Source organism: Piliocolobus tephrosceles, chromosome 5, assembly GCF_002776525.5.
Source record: "Piliocolobus tephrosceles isolate RC106 chromosome 5, ASM277652v3, whole genome shotgun sequence".
NCBI lineage: Eukaryota > Metazoa > Chordata > Mammalia > Primates > Cercopithecidae > Piliocolobus > Piliocolobus tephrosceles.
Genome location: NC_045438.1, coordinates 123,296,070 through 123,314,578, shown reverse-complemented (window position 1 = coordinate 123,314,578; position 18,509 = coordinate 123,296,070). Strand labels below are relative to the sequence as shown.

Below are 18,509 nucleotides of genomic sequence, written 5' to 3'. Positions count from 1 at the left end.
ATGATTCTTGATGACTCTGACTTCTGCTTCTGCATACTAGTCTAAAAATTCAAACAAGATACTAGTTTCACTCTCTGTTCCTTTAAACTACTCACTCTAAGATTATAATCTTAGTGGCAGCAATTAACCCAGGATCATGAGGAAGGATGAGTATGCTTACCTAACAGCAGGCCATGCGTTTCTGACCTGGCCCTCTTTCCCCTTCATCTAGTCTGCCCAGGGCTCCCTAGTGTGGATCTACACCCAGATACTGGCTGGGAGGCAGGACAGGTGCTGGGAGTGAAGAGGAAATAACAGTGGTAACAAACCAGAGACATCCGTTTACTAGTGTCAACTGCTGTTTTGGGGGCTCCTGTCTGCAATGTGAGGTCAAGTGATGCAATAATGCTTGGGAATAGCTTTGATTGCTCTTTAAGGAGAGTTTTACAAGGTTTTGTAAGTATGGAATGTATTCGAATTACATTTTAGGTTTGATGTCAGCCTTGCTCAATGCTTTTCATATCTTTTTCTTTTGTGTTAAAACTGTACAGCGTTATTGTACAGAGTTCCCCATCCTTCGACTAATTTATGTATTCATTCATCCATCCAACCATGCACCCACCCTTTTTTTTTTTTTCATTTTAACCTCTTACAACGTACTAGGTTCTGAGAGGGCTATGAGAGGAAAACATATTCTTTGCTATCCAAAGCTGACTTTATAGTTGGAGAAAACAGACTAAGAAACAGCTAATAATTCAGTAAGAGAGTGAGTAAGGGCGCAAAAGAGTGATACAGAAAATAAATGCTATTGAAACAGAAGTAAAATAGGAAATTAAATAATAGAGCTGTTGGTAAGGGGGCAGCCAAAACATTTAAAAGGGGGAGAAGATTCTTGGTTACCAGGGGAGAGCAGCTCCACGTAGGTCTTGTGTATTACATGTTCCAATAGAAAGAACTCTGAGAGGGGCTTAATAAAACGTTCTTGGGATTTATTTGAGATTTGTTGAAGCAATAACTGCTACCATTTAAAAGGCCCCAATGAAGCTTTGAAGTTAACACCTCATTGCTGAGAAGTATGATGGCTTTTCATTCTGTGCCTTTATGCCCTCACATAAAGTGGGCAGAGGACTCTGAATATGCCAACATATGTTCAGTCTGGATTCAAGGCCCCGCTTCCTTTTTTTCTGCCCCGACCTGCCTGCTCCACGGGGATGTGTGAATGTACCGCACAGAGGCCAAGAGGACATGGGGTATGGGGTTTCCCAGCTGACAGCCCCAATGGCAAGTACCTAGTATGTTATTTTGCCCAAATTCCAATTTCTTTTTGTTCTAGAGATCACCTTACCCATTTTCCATCAACCAACCATTATTTATTGGGGGCCTAGTCAATGAGAAAATGTATGTTAAAGTAAAGGCCTTGGTAAAGGCCTACAAATGTCCAACACAGGTGTGACTGTTACGAAGTTCTGAAGGGGAGGCAAAAAAGTATCAGACACATCTCTACCCTCCACAGCTACTCTCAGTACGAGCCAAACGTGACGCAGGATAAGCAGCATTGGAAAGCAGTGTGTGAAAGATGCCATGTGGAGGATTGCAGGCCCTGAAAATTAGAGATCAGACATTCTCTTTGATTCCCCCTTATCTTGGTTTCACACACTTTCCACTTGAAGACCAAGAAACCTAACTGGGTAAAGAGAGGCTATTTCCTTTTCCCTCATAGACCTTGGGAGGAGGGGCAAGATGTTTTTACTTTTATTAGTGATTTTATTTTTATTTGCACTCTATGGAAATTTTATTAATATATTCTTCCCTGTGTATATTAGGTTGTGAAAAATTGCTGCTGCCACTGCCGTTACTATTTTAATGAGCAAAGTTCTTGCAGCTCTCTTTATGACAGCTACATTTGTTTGCAAGCTGTTTGGCTTTGGCTAGGGGTGTAGACAGCAGTTTTGGAATGAAATGCATCTGTAGGAAGCCAGCAGGTCCTAAGGGGATCATACCCTTGACCTTGGTCTCATTCACATGTTGCCCTGAGCAACTAAACTAATTGCCCATTATTTAGCAGATTAGATCAACAAGGCCTGAAAGAGTTGTTAATAATATCCCAAAGATAGGAACTTTCACTGGGGCAGCACTTAGGCAGCAGAAGAGTCAATTTAAGTATTTTGAGATATTTTAAGTATTTTTCATTTAGGCAAACCAACCTCTGAGATAGCAGAGGTGTGTGTGTGTGTGTGTGTGTGTGTGTGTGTGTGTGTGTGTGTGTGTGTGTAGATAGATCTCTGATCATGTTAACCAGATTCCTTAAGGGTAACTAAGATCGCATATCCTTTGTTACAAGTCAGAGAGGTCTGTCTAGCTGTGGCTGTGATTTTGTGATATTGAGTAAATGGCTTCCTTTCTCTAGATATCACCCTTCCTATTTGTCAAACAGGGGTTAGATTTGCATTACCTAAGCAGTAAATTAGGAGTTTAGACTTTTCCATCAGAGTTCCTCAACCAGCATAATGGAATATCTGAGTAGCTTAGGGGATCTGGGAGCATAGCCTAAAGCTGTACAAGTGCAAAATTTTTGTTGAGGTCATTTTTTATTTGACTTTGACTAAAAATTCACGTAAATGTTGCATTCTCTTCCACATCATATTCATGTTTATTGTATAGTGTATTATTTTCCCCAAGTTGAGTAAAACCAGCCCATTGGGAAAATGCACAATGATTATCTTGGGCTTCTAGTAACTCCTGGGAGTCCCCCAGGAACCCCCAGATATAGGCACATACCATTTTAAAACTCTTAGCACCAAGTGATCTAGTGTTGGCTATAGTACTCTCAACTTCTCCACTGTTCAGCAAAGCCTAATAGCCAAATGTACTTTGTATATGGAGGAGATAACATGAATAACAGCAAGAAGAATGGATCTGTGCAAGTTGTTCCTTGCTATTTTAAAAAGGTCTCCAAACCACCTTTATCTATCCAGTAAGTACCAGGCGTATCACTGGGGGAGTGGCTGAGCTTTGGTTTTGTATTTATAAAATCAGATTGGGGTTGCACTACTTTTAGAACTCTAGGCTTTTATAATGTGGACTCTTAATAAGTCAGATTTACATTTTGCTTACTTTAGTTGATGTAATATCCAGGTCTGTGTTTGTAAGTTTGTGGGTACAATGTGGTTGGTGACACAAGATATGACTAGTTTAGGATACAATGTCAAAAGAGCCCAAGAAGGGGTTCTTAAAGAAAACCTGAGTTCATGTACAAAACAGAGATTAGAAGCAAAGATACAACCTTATTCAATGAAAGAAAATTTAATGATATTATTTGCTTCTATAACAATTATTATTTTAAAAATTGAAGGTTAGGAAGGAGTTTATAGTCTTTCTTTTAAGTTTAATATTTCTGCCACTACCCTATTGTGATTATTTTATAAGGGATCTCATGTCGACTAGAGCAAATTGCTACTATTTCTTCCTACAGAACATGTTGCAATATGTTTCAGGAACATTTCTTGGTAACATAAAATGACTAAACAAATTCCAGAAAATTCTGTTGTTTGTAAGTTGAAAAATCATCCTATAATCCCTTTCAAGTCAACATTAGCGCTCTTTGTCAAGAAAGAGTCCATTCTCAAGACATTAAGACTCAAATGCCTAGAAGTGATTGGTTAAAATACTGTAAACCTAGCGGAAATTTGTTGCATTGTTTTCTATAAACCATAACCAGAGCTCATTAATTGAAAAACAAATGTCAATTTGTGTTACCTAGCATCTATAAACCAAAAAGGTACAGTGATTCTGGCGTGTGATGGGCAATAAAAACATCAGCAAAATGTATCAGGTAAAATTGAGAGGAAGGAGGGGGGAGGAGTAAATTCAAAACCATATTGGAGTTTACTGCCAGGGCCCCACATAAAGAGTTTTAATGAGGTTTCTGCATCAAAATAAGTGAAACCATACGGAATTGTAATTATTACTACAGTGTATTTTAAGTACAAATACACCTGAGAAGCAGTTTTTACATGAACATGTCTTATCTGTGTGAACTCCATGCTTCTGCAGGGGGCACACGTTGGGGTTTTAAGTGCGACTTCTTTCTGATGCACACTGTTCACATTATTCTGGTTTTTCTTATATGATCTAACTATTGAACTTAATGCATACAGAAGTGACCTGCCCATCGCTATTAGTTTTGCCAGCTCAAGGTCACCTGGATGCCCTGCAATGCAGAGGCTGCCTGAGGAACAGCTGTGGCCTCCATTTGGCCTCTGTATTATACCAGGCAGGGCACAAGCACTGGGCGGGGGAGATGTTGTGGCGCATCTGCTCCCATTTCTGATTCTGTCGTAATCACTGCTTCCACATTTTTAAACTTAAGCTTGTCAGAATTTCGTTTTGGGGAGGAATAGGTAGAGGCTAGTTGAGGATGGAAGAATTTATAAAAAGCAGAGAGTGACTGCCTGGGCTATGTCAGTTTTGGTTCTTCATCTTGAAAGTGTTTGCTTCTGGCCTTAGAAGCTTCTCCCTAGCTTTTACCCTCTGCTTATGGGCCTGCGGATTCTGGGAAAATACTAATGAGGGATGGGAACCTCTCTGTCTACCCCTCCCCTAAGGCTGTTGCTTCTCCTTCTCTCTTGGAATTCATGGTCATAGAACATTAGAGCTGGAAGGGAACTTAGAGCTCATCCCCCTCATTTTACAGATGATGACACTGCCACCTCTGACTTCTGCCTCTGGCCTTCCACTCTCAGTAAGAAGAGCCAGGCAGGTGAGACTTTTAACCATTGCTGGGCTGGGCAGGGCTGGGCTGGGCTGGGCTGTCTGGTTGTTACTGTCCGATTTGTAAATTTTGTTAACTATATGTTGCTTTTAAAGAGTCACTTTATATTACAAATGCACATGATGGCACTTAACCCTTGCATTTTATGAAGATTATAAGCAGTGTGCATTTTAACAAAAATTAACAACCTTCAGTCAGCACCTTTAAAGAAAAGTGTTCGGATTATTCCCTTAATAAACATTGTAATATCCGAGAACAAGGTCTGAATAAAAATGAGGTGAAGAAATACCCATTCATTAAATTCCTCAAGAATTGTTTAGTGCTTTCCTTTATAGCTAAAAGCTGTAGGGAAAACAAATATATGAGATCCAAATAATCAAAATATTTTAGAAGGGATCAATATTTTAACAAGAGCACTGGTATTAGAAAAGGGCTTGTTACAATTCTGTCAATTCTAGAAAAATAATAATAAACCCAGTCTGTAAAGATCACAACTACAAGATTGTAGCATTTCAGAAAACTGGTTTCCACATGAAATGGTATATAACGGTGGTTTCATAAGTTCAGCACCAGAAACATCTATTAAGGAGGCCTACCGTTAGCTTTAGACGTGAAAGGGCTTCACGCTTTAAGGGAAAACCATCTTTGCCTTTAGGTTACTGCTTCAAGTTGACTTGAAGCTGGTTCTGTAGGATGTGGTGCCGGGGCCTGGGAGACGGGTGGGGAGTGCCCTCCTCTTAATCTCCCCTAGGCAGCGAGCCTCTCGCAACCGCTACTGTCAGCACCTGGCCTAAATCAGGTCACAAGTCTCCCATCAAGACTTGAAATGCAGTGATTCCTAAGGTACCATGCCCTCTTGTGCCTCCTAACTCCCACTTTCAAAACCGACTGATCTAGTAGCTTATGACCCTCCGTGTCCACCCCCAGAGAAGTTATGAGTTTCTGGTTTGATTTCACTGTTGCTAAGATGAGACTTCTGCCAAGATTTTAAATTATTTTAAGGCATTAAAGGAAATGATAGGAACATGATAGGCTATCTTTTTGATGTTCCTTCATGATGAAGGAGCCTGCCAAGAGTAAATAACAATAAGACATTATTTTGGAATTTCTTTATATTGAGTTGAGGAAAATAAACTTGTCTGACTTAGTAAAAATTTCACTTCAAATATCTAAAGTGCAACGAGAAACAAAAAGAGAAAAAAAATCCATGAGGATTTGGTCTTAAAGTCTGGTGAGTGAACCTACGTGATCAGAGTGTTGGGTTGGTTTACACATTGACCTGGCACACATGTGGGTTTTTAAAGCCCTCTGGGACTCTCTGGGGTGAAAAACTTAAGGATCAATGCTGTTAAGACTACAAAGTGGGGGAAAAAAGACTGTAAAGTGACTGGTGCATTTGAAGGTCTGTTTGTGACTTGCTCTTCCTTTTTGGGAAAGCTAAGGTTTTCTTTTTTTTTTTTTCTTGTAACAATTCTATTATTTTAATTGATATTTACAGATTTTTCCCTCCATCTTCTGTTATAATTTTTAGGTGCTTCAGAACTGGGCCCTTTTTCAGACCCCAGGCAGTTCCCAAGCATTTCATCCCTCACTGAGAGCCGCTTCTCCAACCCACGAATGCACTATCCAGCCACCTTTACTTACACCCCGCCAGTCACCTCAGGCATGTCCCTCGGTATGTCCGCCACCACTCACTACCACACCTACCTGCCACCACCCTACCCCGGCTCTTCCCAAAGCCAGAGCGGACCCTTCCAGACCAGCAGCACTCCATATCTCTACTATGGCACTTCGTCAGGATCCTATCAGTTTCCCATGGTGCCGGGGGGAGACCGGTCTCCTTCCAGAATGCTTCCGCCATGCACCACCACCTCGAATGGCAGCACGCTATTAAATCCAAATTTGCCTAACCAGAATGATGGTGTTGACGCTGATGGAAGCCACAGCAGTTCCCCAACTGTTTTGAATTCTAGTGGCAGAATGGATGAATCTGTTTGGCGACCATATTGAAATTCCTCAGCAGTGGCCCAGTGGTATCTGGGGGCCACATCCCACACGTATCAATATATACATATATAGAGAGAGTGCATATATATGTATATCGATTAGCTATCTACAAAGTGCCTATTTTTTAGAAGATTTTTCATTCACTCAGTCATGATCTTGCAGCCATAAGAGGGTAGATACTGAGAAGCAGAAGGCTCAAGAGAGACAATCGCAATTGAGCTTCAGATTGTTTACTATTTAAGATGTACTTTTACAAAGGAACAAAGAAGGGAAAAGGTATCTTTGTTTTTGTCGTTTGGTCTGTTATCATCAATAACCTGTTCATATGCCAATTCAGAGAGGTGGACTCCAGGTTCAGGAGGGAGAAGAGCAAAGCCGCTTCCTCTCTGTGCTCTGAAACCTCACACCCTCACGGTGGCAGCTGTGTATGGACCAGTGCCCTCTGCAGACAGTTTACAAAACCAGTTGAGGTGCACTAAAGGGACATGAGGTAGAATGGACGCTTCCATCACAGTACCATCATTCAGAATAACTCTTCCAATTTCTGCTTTCAGACATGCTGCAGGTCCTCATCTGAACTGTTGGGTTCGTTTTTTTTTTTTTTTTTTCATGCTCTATTAAAAGTGACTTCAAAAATAACTGATCAGGATAGATTATTTTTTTTTTCTTTTTTTTTTTTTTAACACTCCTCCTCCCCTTTCCCCACTGAACCAAAAATAAATCCCATCCCTAAAACCTGCCTTTTCCTTTTATGCAAAACTGAAAATGGCAATACATTATTATAGCCATACTGGTATAGATAGTGTTTGCGTTTGGCTATGTGTTATTTGTTTTCTTTTTTTTAAATTATGAATATGTGTAAAATCTGAGGTAACTTGCTAACATGAATGGTCATATAACTTTAAAGATATATTTATAATTATTTAATGACATTTGGACCCTTGAAACATTTCTTAGTGTATTGATATGTTGACTTCGGTCTCTAAAAGTGCTCTTTATTAAATAACAAATTTCTTCAGTGGTCTAGAGCCATATCTGAAATATTGCTAAGCAATTTCAGTTCATCCAGGCACAATGTGATTTTAAAAAATACTTCCATCTCCAAACATTTTAGATATAGATTGTTTTTGTGATGTATGAAGGAAATGTTATGTTTAGTTCTTTCAGATCTTTGAATGCCTCTAACACAGCTTTGCCTTTTAAAGCAATAATTAGGGATTTAAAAAACAACCTTTAGCCCTTTATCAGCATGAAATGCTGGAGTGATGTGGTTTTCTAATTTCTTTGGGGTAATTATGACTCTTGTCATATTAAAAAGACAAGCACAAGTAAATCATTGAACTACAGAAAAATGTTCTGTGATTTCATAGTTAAGCAAAACTCTAAATCGCCAGGCTTCATAGCAAAGACATAGTCAGCTTAAAGCCACACATGTGGATAGAAGATCAATTATGAGACACCTAGTACAGGAGAGCAGAATTGCACCAGGGACTCTTAACTAACCAGCCTTACCAAACAACACATCAGGGGAACCCCAATCTGCCTTACCCAAGGCCCCACCGGCAACTTCCCACAGAATTTGCATTTAGAGGAGCAGAATGACATCACTGTCTTTTGGGAGTGGGTCCTCTGAAGAGGCAGCCAGGTTCCAGCAGGTAGCTGAGCTGAGAGGACATATGGCCCGTGGGGACCTACAGACAGCCTTTGACATTTGTATTTCTTACAATGGAGGGCCAAGGAGGGCAAGGGTGTGTGGAGTTTGGTGTCTACTACTGTGTACGAATTTGAGCTAGAGCCCTTCTGTGGCATGCACTTTGACCACTGCCACATTTTTTAATTGACCAAGGGCAAATCCTTAATCCAAACAAGGATCATCTAATGACACCACCAGGCCAATCCCTGCTGTCCTCCCCGAAAAGTCAGGGTCCCTTCATTGGCATCCTCCACCCACCCAAGCAGAATTTAGCAGAGATTTGCCTTCAACCCCTAACGGCCCCCTTGTTCTCTGGTCCTTCTCAAACCCACCTTTTTAGGCCACCCAGCATTGCAGGACAGCGTGTGGGGCAGCTGGACCTGTGCTTCCTGCCTGGGAGTCTCCCTTCGAATTCATCCTGACTCCTTCTAATAAAAATGGATGGGAAAACAAAACACTTTGCCTTCTAAAGGCTGTATACCAAGTATGCTTAGATAAATAAGCCACTTTTCTATTACTTAAGTAAGATGGAAGTAGTAATTGATACTATTTATTGTTTGTGTGTGGTAGCTTGAAGCACACCACTGTCCATTTATTTGTAAGTGTAAAATATGTGTTTGTTTCAGCAGCACTTAAAAAAGCCAGTGTCTGGTTACACATTTCAATTTTAATTAATTGACATAAAAATGTTACCGCCAGTGCCAGCTGCATCCTATTTAATTAAAAAGGTACTATATTTGTACATTATTTTGTAATGTTAAAAGGGCTTTTTTAAGTTTACAGTACACATACCGAGTGACTTTAGGGACGCTTTTGTGTTGAAATGTTACTATAGTGGCTGCAGGCAGCAACCCAGAAACACTTTAGAAGCTTTTTTCCTTGGGAAAAATTCAAGCACTTCTTCCCTCCACCCTCACTCCAACCACCCCGATGGGGGTAATTCACATTTCTTAGAACAAATTCTGCCCTTTTTCGGTCTAGGGATTAAAATTTTGTTTTTCTTCTTCTTTTTTTTTTTTTTTTTTTCACTGAACCCTTAATTTGCACTGGGTCATGTGTTTGATTTGTGATTTCAAGACCCAAGCAAAGTCTTACTACTACTGTGGAACCATGTGCTAGTGCCTGGGAATTAAAATAGCGTGCTTCTCTGTGTAGCACAGACATTGCTGGAATGTATAGTGTGATCAGCGCAGCCACATTTTTATCCATTTCAGTTGTCTCACAAATTTTAACCCATGTCAGAGTTCCAGAACAGGTACCACAGCTTTGGTTTTAGATTAGTGGAATAACATTCAGCCTGGAACTGAGAAACTCAACAGATTAACTATCATTTGCTCTTCAGATGGTCTCACCGCCTCTCCCCTGCCAGGGCCCTTTCAAAATGAGCAGAGAAGTCCACACCATTAGGGACCATCTGTGATAAATTCAGAAGGGAGGAGATGTGTGTACAGCTTTAAGGATTCCCTCCATTCCAAGGAAAGGGACTTGCCCCGACTCCAGGTTAATACATGGAAACACGAAGCATTAGCAAAAGTAACCATTATGCCTATGGTATTTGAAAGAACAATAATAAAAGACAATTCTTCCAAACCTTGAACTTGTTGTTTTTAGAAACCGAATGCATTTTAAAAATATTTTCTGTGTGAGAATTTTTTAGATGTTTGTTTACTTCATGTTTACAAATAACTGTTTGCTTTTTAATGCAGTACTTTGGAATATATCAGCCAAAACCATAACTTACAATAATTTCTTAGGTATTCTGAATAAAATTCCATTTCTTTTGGATATGCTTTACCATTCTTAGGTTTCTGTGGAACAAAAATATTTGTAGCATTTTGTGTAAATACAAGCTTTCCTTTTTATTTTTCCAATTGCTATTGCCCAAGAATTGCTTTCCATGCACATATTGTAAAAATTCCGCTTTGTGCCACAGGTCATGATTGTGGATGAGTTTACTCTTAACTTCAAAGGGACTATTTGTATTGTATGTTGCAACTGTAAATTGAATTATTTGGCATTTTTCTCATGATTGTAATATTAATTTGAAGTTTGAATTTAATTTTCAATAAAATGGCTTTTTTGGTTTTGTTATGTGTGTACCTTGGGTCTTTTCTTGTTCACGGTTTCTCCCTAGTCTGATGTCTACTCCTGCTTACACCTGGGCACTTGCCAGGGCTTGTTAAGAGAAGAGATGCTATATTACTGGGGAGAAGAAAAAAAATCTTGGTAAACGGTGTCTTCTTGTTTTGTCCTGTTCCTAGAGAGGGGTGGGCAAAGAATCTAGCAGTGAACTCACTTCCTTACCAGCTTGTGTCTGAAGGAAGGAGTGTTCACCTTGAGTAAGGCCATTTATTCCAACTGTGGGACCTATCAGGGGTATAGATGCAGTCTTGAGGGCTTCATGATTCTAATCTCTGGGAACATGAACATGGCCCCGCAAGTGAACCTCTGGCTCTCAGCAGAAGATCTCAGGCAGCCCAGACGTAGGCTAGTCTGTTTTCTTTTCCACATCTCTTTTGGGTTCTTAAAAATAAAGTCACCCAAAGCCCAAGGATGAGTCAAAATGGACCTTGGCCTGGCGGGCTATAGCCTCAGAAGAATTCTCCTAGCGAACATAACTATAGTTTGGAGACTTTTTCCCCCCTTGGCCATTGTTTATTTTTGGTAAGTTCCCCCACTTGCGATAAGGTTGAAGGCCTAGGGTAGAAAAGTTGCTTTCGCTGTGTCCTGTGCTTTCTGAATGCTTGGGCTCACCACAATTCTAAAATAAGGACCCAGGAAATCATGGTGCAGAGAAGGTCAGCCAGTGGCCAAGCTGACCCACATCATAGGGAGAGTTAGAGACCTTGAAGATCTGCTCATTCTTAACCCTTTGGCACTATTTTCTAAGAAATCTTGGAAATAGTTAAATTGCAAGAATAGGAAATGTCCTGAAAGCATTTGGGTGAGCTTAAGCCAGGGAACTTGTCTGCAACTCTGAGGATGTAGATTTATTTATTTAAAAAAAAAAATTAAACATCTGTGTGACTTTAAAGGGCATTCACAAGGGAAGTGGTCACAGTGGCTTTCCTTCTGTCTCCAGTTTTCTCCAGCAGGATGGTCTAGGGCAAATCCCTTTACTCCTCTGTGTCTCAGTTTCTTGGTTTATGAAAAGGCATTGGGCTAGATCTTGGCACTATTGACATTTCAGACTGGATAATTCTTTTTGTGTGTGTGTCAGGGATGGTGTCCCGTGCATTGTAGGATGTTTAGCAGTATTCCTAGCCTCTACCCACTAAATGTTAGTAGCACTTCCCTAGTTATGACAATCAAAAATGTCTCCAGATGTTGCCAAATGTTCCCTGGGTGGCAAGATCACCACCGATTGAGAACCACTGAGCTAGAGGCTTTATTGACAGAACTGATGTGAGAATACATTGTTTATTAAATTAGAGTAGCGAGGCAGAGGCTGAGGGACTCACCAGTGATTGCTATACATCAACCTTTTCCATCCCTTCACCTGACGGCACCCCAAGATTTGGATGTATTGTGAGGGCTGCTGTTGGCTTTTTCGTCTGCACTTCTTCACTCCTCTCTGCAACATGGGCTGTGCAGCCAGTGAACAGCCCAGCTGTGGGTCTTTGTTAAGCCTGGATTGGTTGGCCAGATTTATCATGGCCTGTTTCTCACTGAAACGACAGGCGGAAGAAGAAAGCAATTTCTGCAGTGTTTTTGACCCCTGGTGTCCTCTATCCCCCAAATATTTAATCATCAGGCATTTCTGCAAGAGTGGGTGTTTCCTGTTAACTCAATCCCAGCCGGGACTGGCCCAATAAACACCTCAGGTCTCTGTCACAGAGTTTATTTGGCTGGGAAATGGGTATTGCCATGTAAACAGGAAGCCCCCTGAAGTTATTATCTACAGACGCAGTGGAAGAGCCACATGTTTATATTTATGGGACTTGAAAACAGTCTGAAAGGCAAGGGAGGATGTCAGAAGCCTTCATTGGCAGTCAGTGAGAGCAGGTCCTATAGCTCTTTATTAGTTAATTTTTCATTCCCTCTGGAAATGGTTGGTAAACAATAATGACCTAGCCAAGAGCCACTGCAGAAATGGAGGTACTGGCTTGCCTGATTTAAGCAACCACCTGTACCTAGATTACCAGGTTAACAATAACAATCCTATCAATTGGCCTCTCTGTCCTAACTATTTGAAAATTATTTTAGAGACCAGTCCTAGGAAGCAACAATTTGGAGGTATCTAAAAAGGTAGGATGCTTATGATAACACTGTCATCATCTCTAAGTTCTTCTGGGGAAGCAGAGGACAACTCAACTGACTGCTCCAGTTGTAGCGAGTGTGGGCCAGCTCACCTGTGAAATCCCAAGCAACCCCTCATGCGTTCACTCCTTAGTCAGTTTTTGTGGGGCTGGAGAGGATGTCTTCATGCAAGAGTTCGTAACACCTGAGCTGCCCAGATATTGGTACTGGGAATCAGGCTTGCACCCTAGGCCTATGTACCCCAGGTATACTCCAAATTGCTCCCAACCCATCTCAGCTCTTCCATTGTCTCTCTCCTCCAGCCCGGAAAAGGTGCTTAAGAAAGGCCAGGTAGGAACCCGTATGTGGAGAGCTGATACTCTTGATTTAAACTGTGGGTTCTGAGCAAAGGTGAGGGAGTCTTTCCTTCCTCACCACCATTCCTGTGGACCCTGAGAAGCCTCTTGGTGTCTTCCTAGGGGCTTCTCAGCGGTAGTTATTCAATCAGGTGGCCTTGGAAATGAAATTTTAAAAAGTTATGAATCAAAACTTATCAAGGAAAAGGATCCACTGTAGATGCAAAGGGTAATACACCAGGGATGTGTGTGTATGTGGTGTGTGTGTGTGTGTGGTGTATGTGTGTGTGTGTGGTGTATGTATGTGTGTGTATATGTATGGTGCATATGTGTACGTGTGTGTGTGTGGTGCATATGCGTGTGGTGCATGTGTGTGTATGTGTGTGGTGTGTATGCGTGTGTGTATGTATATGCATGTGTGGCATGTGTATGTATACGTGTGTGTGGTGTGTGTGTATGTGTGTGTGGTGTGTGTGTATGTGTATATGTGTGTGGTATATGTGTGTGTGGTGTGTGTGTGCATGTGTATGTATGTGTATATGTGTGTGTGGTGTGTGTGTGGTGTGTGCATGTGTATGTATGTGTATGGTGTATATGTGTGTGGTGTGTGTGTATGTGTGTGTGTGGTGTGTATGTGTGTGTATATGTGTATGCGCACACAGGTATGTGCATGCCTGAAGGGAGGGAGGAGGGTGAAGTTTGGAACGGATACCTGAACAGCCACCCACTCAGGGAAAGTCATGTGCTCAGGAGACACAGAGTTTCTTGGCCTCAGTTTATTTCTGCAAATTCTTCAAAAAAAAAAAAAAGCACTGCCTTTATCCCACAAGTGATGAAGAAACAATTACTTGTCTTCAAATAGGTTATTGGGACAACGGACACTGGATGCTCCTTGATATGTCAGTTAAGGGAGCAGGGAGAAGCTAACATTTAAGGAGTTTTTAGTAATTTTTGTAAAGCTTTTATTCAAAAGCTTGTGGCTCAGTCCAGCCCTGCTATTCAGACATGCTCAGCCATTTGGGAAGCAGAGGGATCAAATCTCTGGAAACACATTTAACTTTTACCAAAATGTATTTTAATTCATTTCTTATTATCTTGTTGCATTGATGTCAGGCCACTTAGTGGGGTTTTCTGCAAAACTTGCTTCGTGTTTTAGCATTGCAAACATAGCTCACTTCTTGATTGCTATCTATTCTTTCCAGGTCATTCTGTCCCACTCTGTAGCCAATAAAAAGGGAAGAATTTTCCCCACCTGCTATTCTTATAAAGAAATCAAGGACATAGAGCAAAATGCTTTTAACAAAAAGGCAAAATTCTTCCACATGAGCCCTTCAAGGAGTAGCTCTTGCAGCAGTAACATTAAATGGGACCAGAACACAAAAACGCACAGGCTCATGTGGCCTTAGGAAATTTCTCTGGGAGGACCAAAAGTTCCAGAGTTAATCCGAATGTGAAAAATGGAAACAGGAAAGAGTAGGCTCCGTGGAATTAGAGATACAGTATATAATGGCAGAAATTAAGGGTGTTTTTGAGAGACGGGAATACCAAGAACACCCAAAACACAATTGGATGATGGATTGATAGAAAGGTACAAATTTATTTAAAAAGCAGCAAAAAGCAGACAACAAAACCACATGACACGTAGAATTGTGGCACAATTAATAAAAGTGTTAGGATTTAAATGTCCTTTGACATTCTTTCTTTCCTAAAGCAAGTCACCTGTGTATCCTAACGCCATCCATCTACAGCAGTGAAATAGTTGGACCAGTTTCACTTTCTGTGTCTCTGTGAGTTTCCCTTCATTCTTCTGCCCCCAAATGAGAGGAGCCTTTTGTGGGATTATTATTTATCCCAGAAATACTTTAGCCTGATTTTGTTCTCCCTAACCATCATTTAGTATTTAAATCATAGAAATCACAATGACTTTACTCTTTTTCTAGTAGAGTACTTAAAGAGCCTTTGTGTGTGTAGATTTGGGGGCATAGAACATTTGGCTCCTTGCAGAAATCTTATTTATGGCTTCACAGCTGAGAAATACAGAGATTATTATTGCATACGATTCTCAACCACACCTTCTGGAGCACAAACTGTGAGCTCAGGTTGTGCAGGGAAAGATTGGTGAACCAACCGTCATTCCTCGTGGGCATGAGAGGGAGAGAAGGATCCAAGGAGAAAGCAAGTTTGAACTTCAGCAAGGAGTTAAGTGGTTAATAGGAGCTCAGTTTTTTTTTATTGGCTAATAAAACCTCTCAGGGTTTTTCATATTATATGGTCCCTTCAGGCTCCTAGCCCAATGGCTTAAAAAAAGGGAAAGACAAAAACAACAACAAAAAGCTGGAGCCTAAATACCGATGCAGTCCCAGTCTTGTTTACTTTTTCATTTCCGCAGTTGTAAAAAAAAAAAAAAAATTCCTCTGGTAGTTCAACTTTATCATAGGAACTGCAGGAACGGACCATGTTTGAACAACTCCAGTCATTCCTGCCTCCCAGTGAAAGGAAAAAATATGCTCTGTCTCTGTGTGCCTGTTTCAGAAAAAAAGTAGACCATGCTGCAAATGATGGATGCATCAGGAAATTTTAAAATGAAAGCAGGGGTGGAAGGAGGGAGCACAGATATTGAACTGAAATACATCTCTGGAATCCTGAATGCAAATGATCTCTTTCCTTTTACTGCCAGTGGTGCTGTTCTCCCAACAGAGCAGGATGTTCTTGTTTTTAATAATAGCCAGGCCAGATGCTAAATTCTCCTCAGCAACATGCTGTATAAGTGAGAAGGCAAACAGCTGATTCCTGTTAAGATGAACACCAGGAGAATAAGCCAGAAAGTATGAGAATTCTCTGGAGGTTTTTGCTTTGTAAACCCCTGTTTGGCAGAAAGATCACAGAATCTGAACTGAAAACACAGTGTGTCCTCTGCACCCGTTCCTCGGCAGAGCTGCTTGCTGGGGGCCTTTGAGCCTCTCGCCTTCGCCATCCAGCCCTATTCTAAGCTATCCAGAAGACGAGCTCACAGGTTTCCCAAGAGGGAAGGTCGGAAGCCCTGAGCCCTTTGACTTGTAATGACTGTAGAAAAATACTCATCAATAGGAGGATTTTCTTTTTACTTGCTCCTTGCCGTAAAAAATAGTGAAATCCTGAACACGAGCCAATATTTTTAAATGGCATCTTTGTTCCATCTTTTTCACTACCTTCTTCCCCCTGTCAGAGTCCATCAAATCCCTCAGATATTATTCCTTTCAGAATAAGCCACACATGCAAGATGCTGCTTTCTTCTTTGCCAGGGAGCTGCCAGAGCCTGTGTGGGGCTCTGTGCGGCTGGACTGACCAGATCAGACAGTGACCAGGCTGCACGCCGCTGCAGATCAGACAGTGACCGGGCTGCACGCCGCTGCTAGCGCCTGCCACCTCCAAATGCTGCTCTGAAGGCCCTTCCTGGGGTGCCCTGTGGGAGGGGTCTGCAGAATGTTGTCTTCCAGTCATTCCTGGGGGCTTTGCTTCCAAGGCCTGCAGGAAAGTGAGCGAGAGAAGAAGGGGATGTTAGGAGCAGGTTGAGAGGCTCGCCCCAAAAATAAGTTCCCCAAAGACCCCTCTCATTACCTTTGCTCTTCACATCCTCCTCCTAAACCCTCATACTTTCTGTCTCCAACTGCCACATCCTTCCCCGAAATGCAGAAAGGGCACAATATCCTTTCTATTTTTTCCTCCCTAGCTGTCCTTGAAGTTCGCTTGGCCCTGATCTCACTAGTATGAACATCCTGGGGGGAAAGGAATGGGAGCCAAAGATGATTTTCCTTCTTTCCCACTTAGGATGGCACTGAACCCCATTGTTTTGATTTCATTTTGAGGAAAAGTCAGATTTGCTACCAGTAGCATGATCACATATGTACCTGGCACTTTTCTTAATGTTTCACGTGCCTTATCTTAATCTTCCCAGCAACCTATGAAGAAGTTAGTACTGTGTTTATCCCCATTTTACTGATAGGAAAACTGAGGTTCAGATTTGTCCAAGGTTATACAGCTATTAAGACTCAAGTCTAGATCTGCTCGATACCAGACTATGTTCCTAAGCTCAAACTTTGGGCACAATCTCTTTATCATCTGTATAATGGAGGTTATGAGAAGCAAATGAATTAATGAGATCTAAAAATGCCGAGCAAAGTGTCTGGCACATAATAGATGTAAACTAGATGGTACGTATTATTATTGTTGATAATAATTAAGGTTGTTTTTTAAAAGCATAAATAAAATTTTCAATTAGTTTGAATCACAATAGAGCTGAAGCCAGAAGTGGAGGATTTTTAAAAAATACTATTTTAACATTTTTTAAAATGTTGCTCTTTGACAGAGGTTTTTTTTTTAAATATATATTTTGTAAACTACTTTTCTACTGAACATTACGGCTAAGTTTGGCAATTGACTTACTATGGGCTGCTTCCCAAGGGAACCCAGAGATATCATATCACGTAAACCATGAATGGAATACATCAACACCTTCAGAACAAGAATGTTGACCTTACCCCCATCCCAATCCTCAATCTGTAGTCTCTTCCAGGGTTTTCCATGTAGGTATGTTGAGTTTTGTGTGAACATCGTCACTGAAAAAGTTATTATCGCACTTAATTTGGCAGCATTGGCTTCATCTCGCTAGAAAGAGACCCAAGCCAAGAAATTCCTGTCAGCTTCAACCCTTACCTTTCTATGAATGGCTCTGGGGTCCTCTTTGCCATCTGACAAAGGGGCAGTACCCAGCTCCCCCATATCTGAATTGGAACCCCTGATGTGGACAAGGTTTTGTGTTGGTGTGCAGAAGCCTGGAGGAGCCCAGGGATGGGGCATGACTGTTTCTTGCCCTAAATGATTTAAATCACTTTGAATGAGTAGGTAGGCTTCTCTCCAAGTATCTTAAAGTACCTTGCAGACTATTTTCTTAAATCTATATGACAAAAAGGTTATATTTTACTGAAAGTCCAGATAATAGAAATGACCTCTCTCCCTCTCACACTCTCTGCCTTCTTTTCTTTCTTCTCTTTGAAAATATTTATTGAACAGGTACCATAGGCAGACCAGTATGTTGGAAGGCTTGCCATCATTAAGCAGCATATTGGAAAACATGTCTGTTCAACTTAATCCATTTCAGTGAAAGAGGTTTTTGTCACGCCATTCTTTATTTTAAGCAAATTCATGAATTCTTCAGGTTGCAAAAAACAGAGATTAAAAGTTAGTAATTATTTTGTAGAGAGAATTTAGACAGTTTTGATTTCTGTTTATAGCCAGTTTCATTTTCCATTTCTCATTTCCTAAGGCAAACACTCAAATATTTGTAAGGTACTTGGCATCTATATTTAGTCCTACGAGACTTTCATTCCCACCACATATATGGGTGGCTTGGTGTTCTAAAAGTGGGTGATTTTCATGCAGTCAAAGAGGGAGAATCTGCTCTTCCATTTTCCCCACCCTGTTGTAG

At 41.0% G+C, this 18,509-nt stretch overlaps 1 protein-coding gene across 2 annotated transcripts in view; it reads left to right on the top strand.

Annotated features, from left to right (window-relative positions):
- The window catches only part of RUNX2 (RUNX family transcription factor 2), a 128,492-nt gene extending 117,951 nt beyond the window's left edge, over window positions 1–10,541 (top strand). The window contains exons 6-7 of one of the 2 annotated variants that reach the window (XM_023212945.3): window positions 4,673–4,738; window positions 6,282–10,541. In XM_023212945.3, the coding sequence (XP_023068713.1) occupies window positions 4,673–4,738; window positions 6,282–6,760 (545 nt within the window). In that variant the 3' untranslated portion in view covers window positions 6,761–10,541. The remainder of the gene's footprint in view (window positions 1–4,672; window positions 4,739–6,281) is intronic. The other variant, XM_023212946.3, reaches the window with a different exon arrangement.
- Window positions 10,542–18,509: the final 7,968 nt, after the last annotated feature.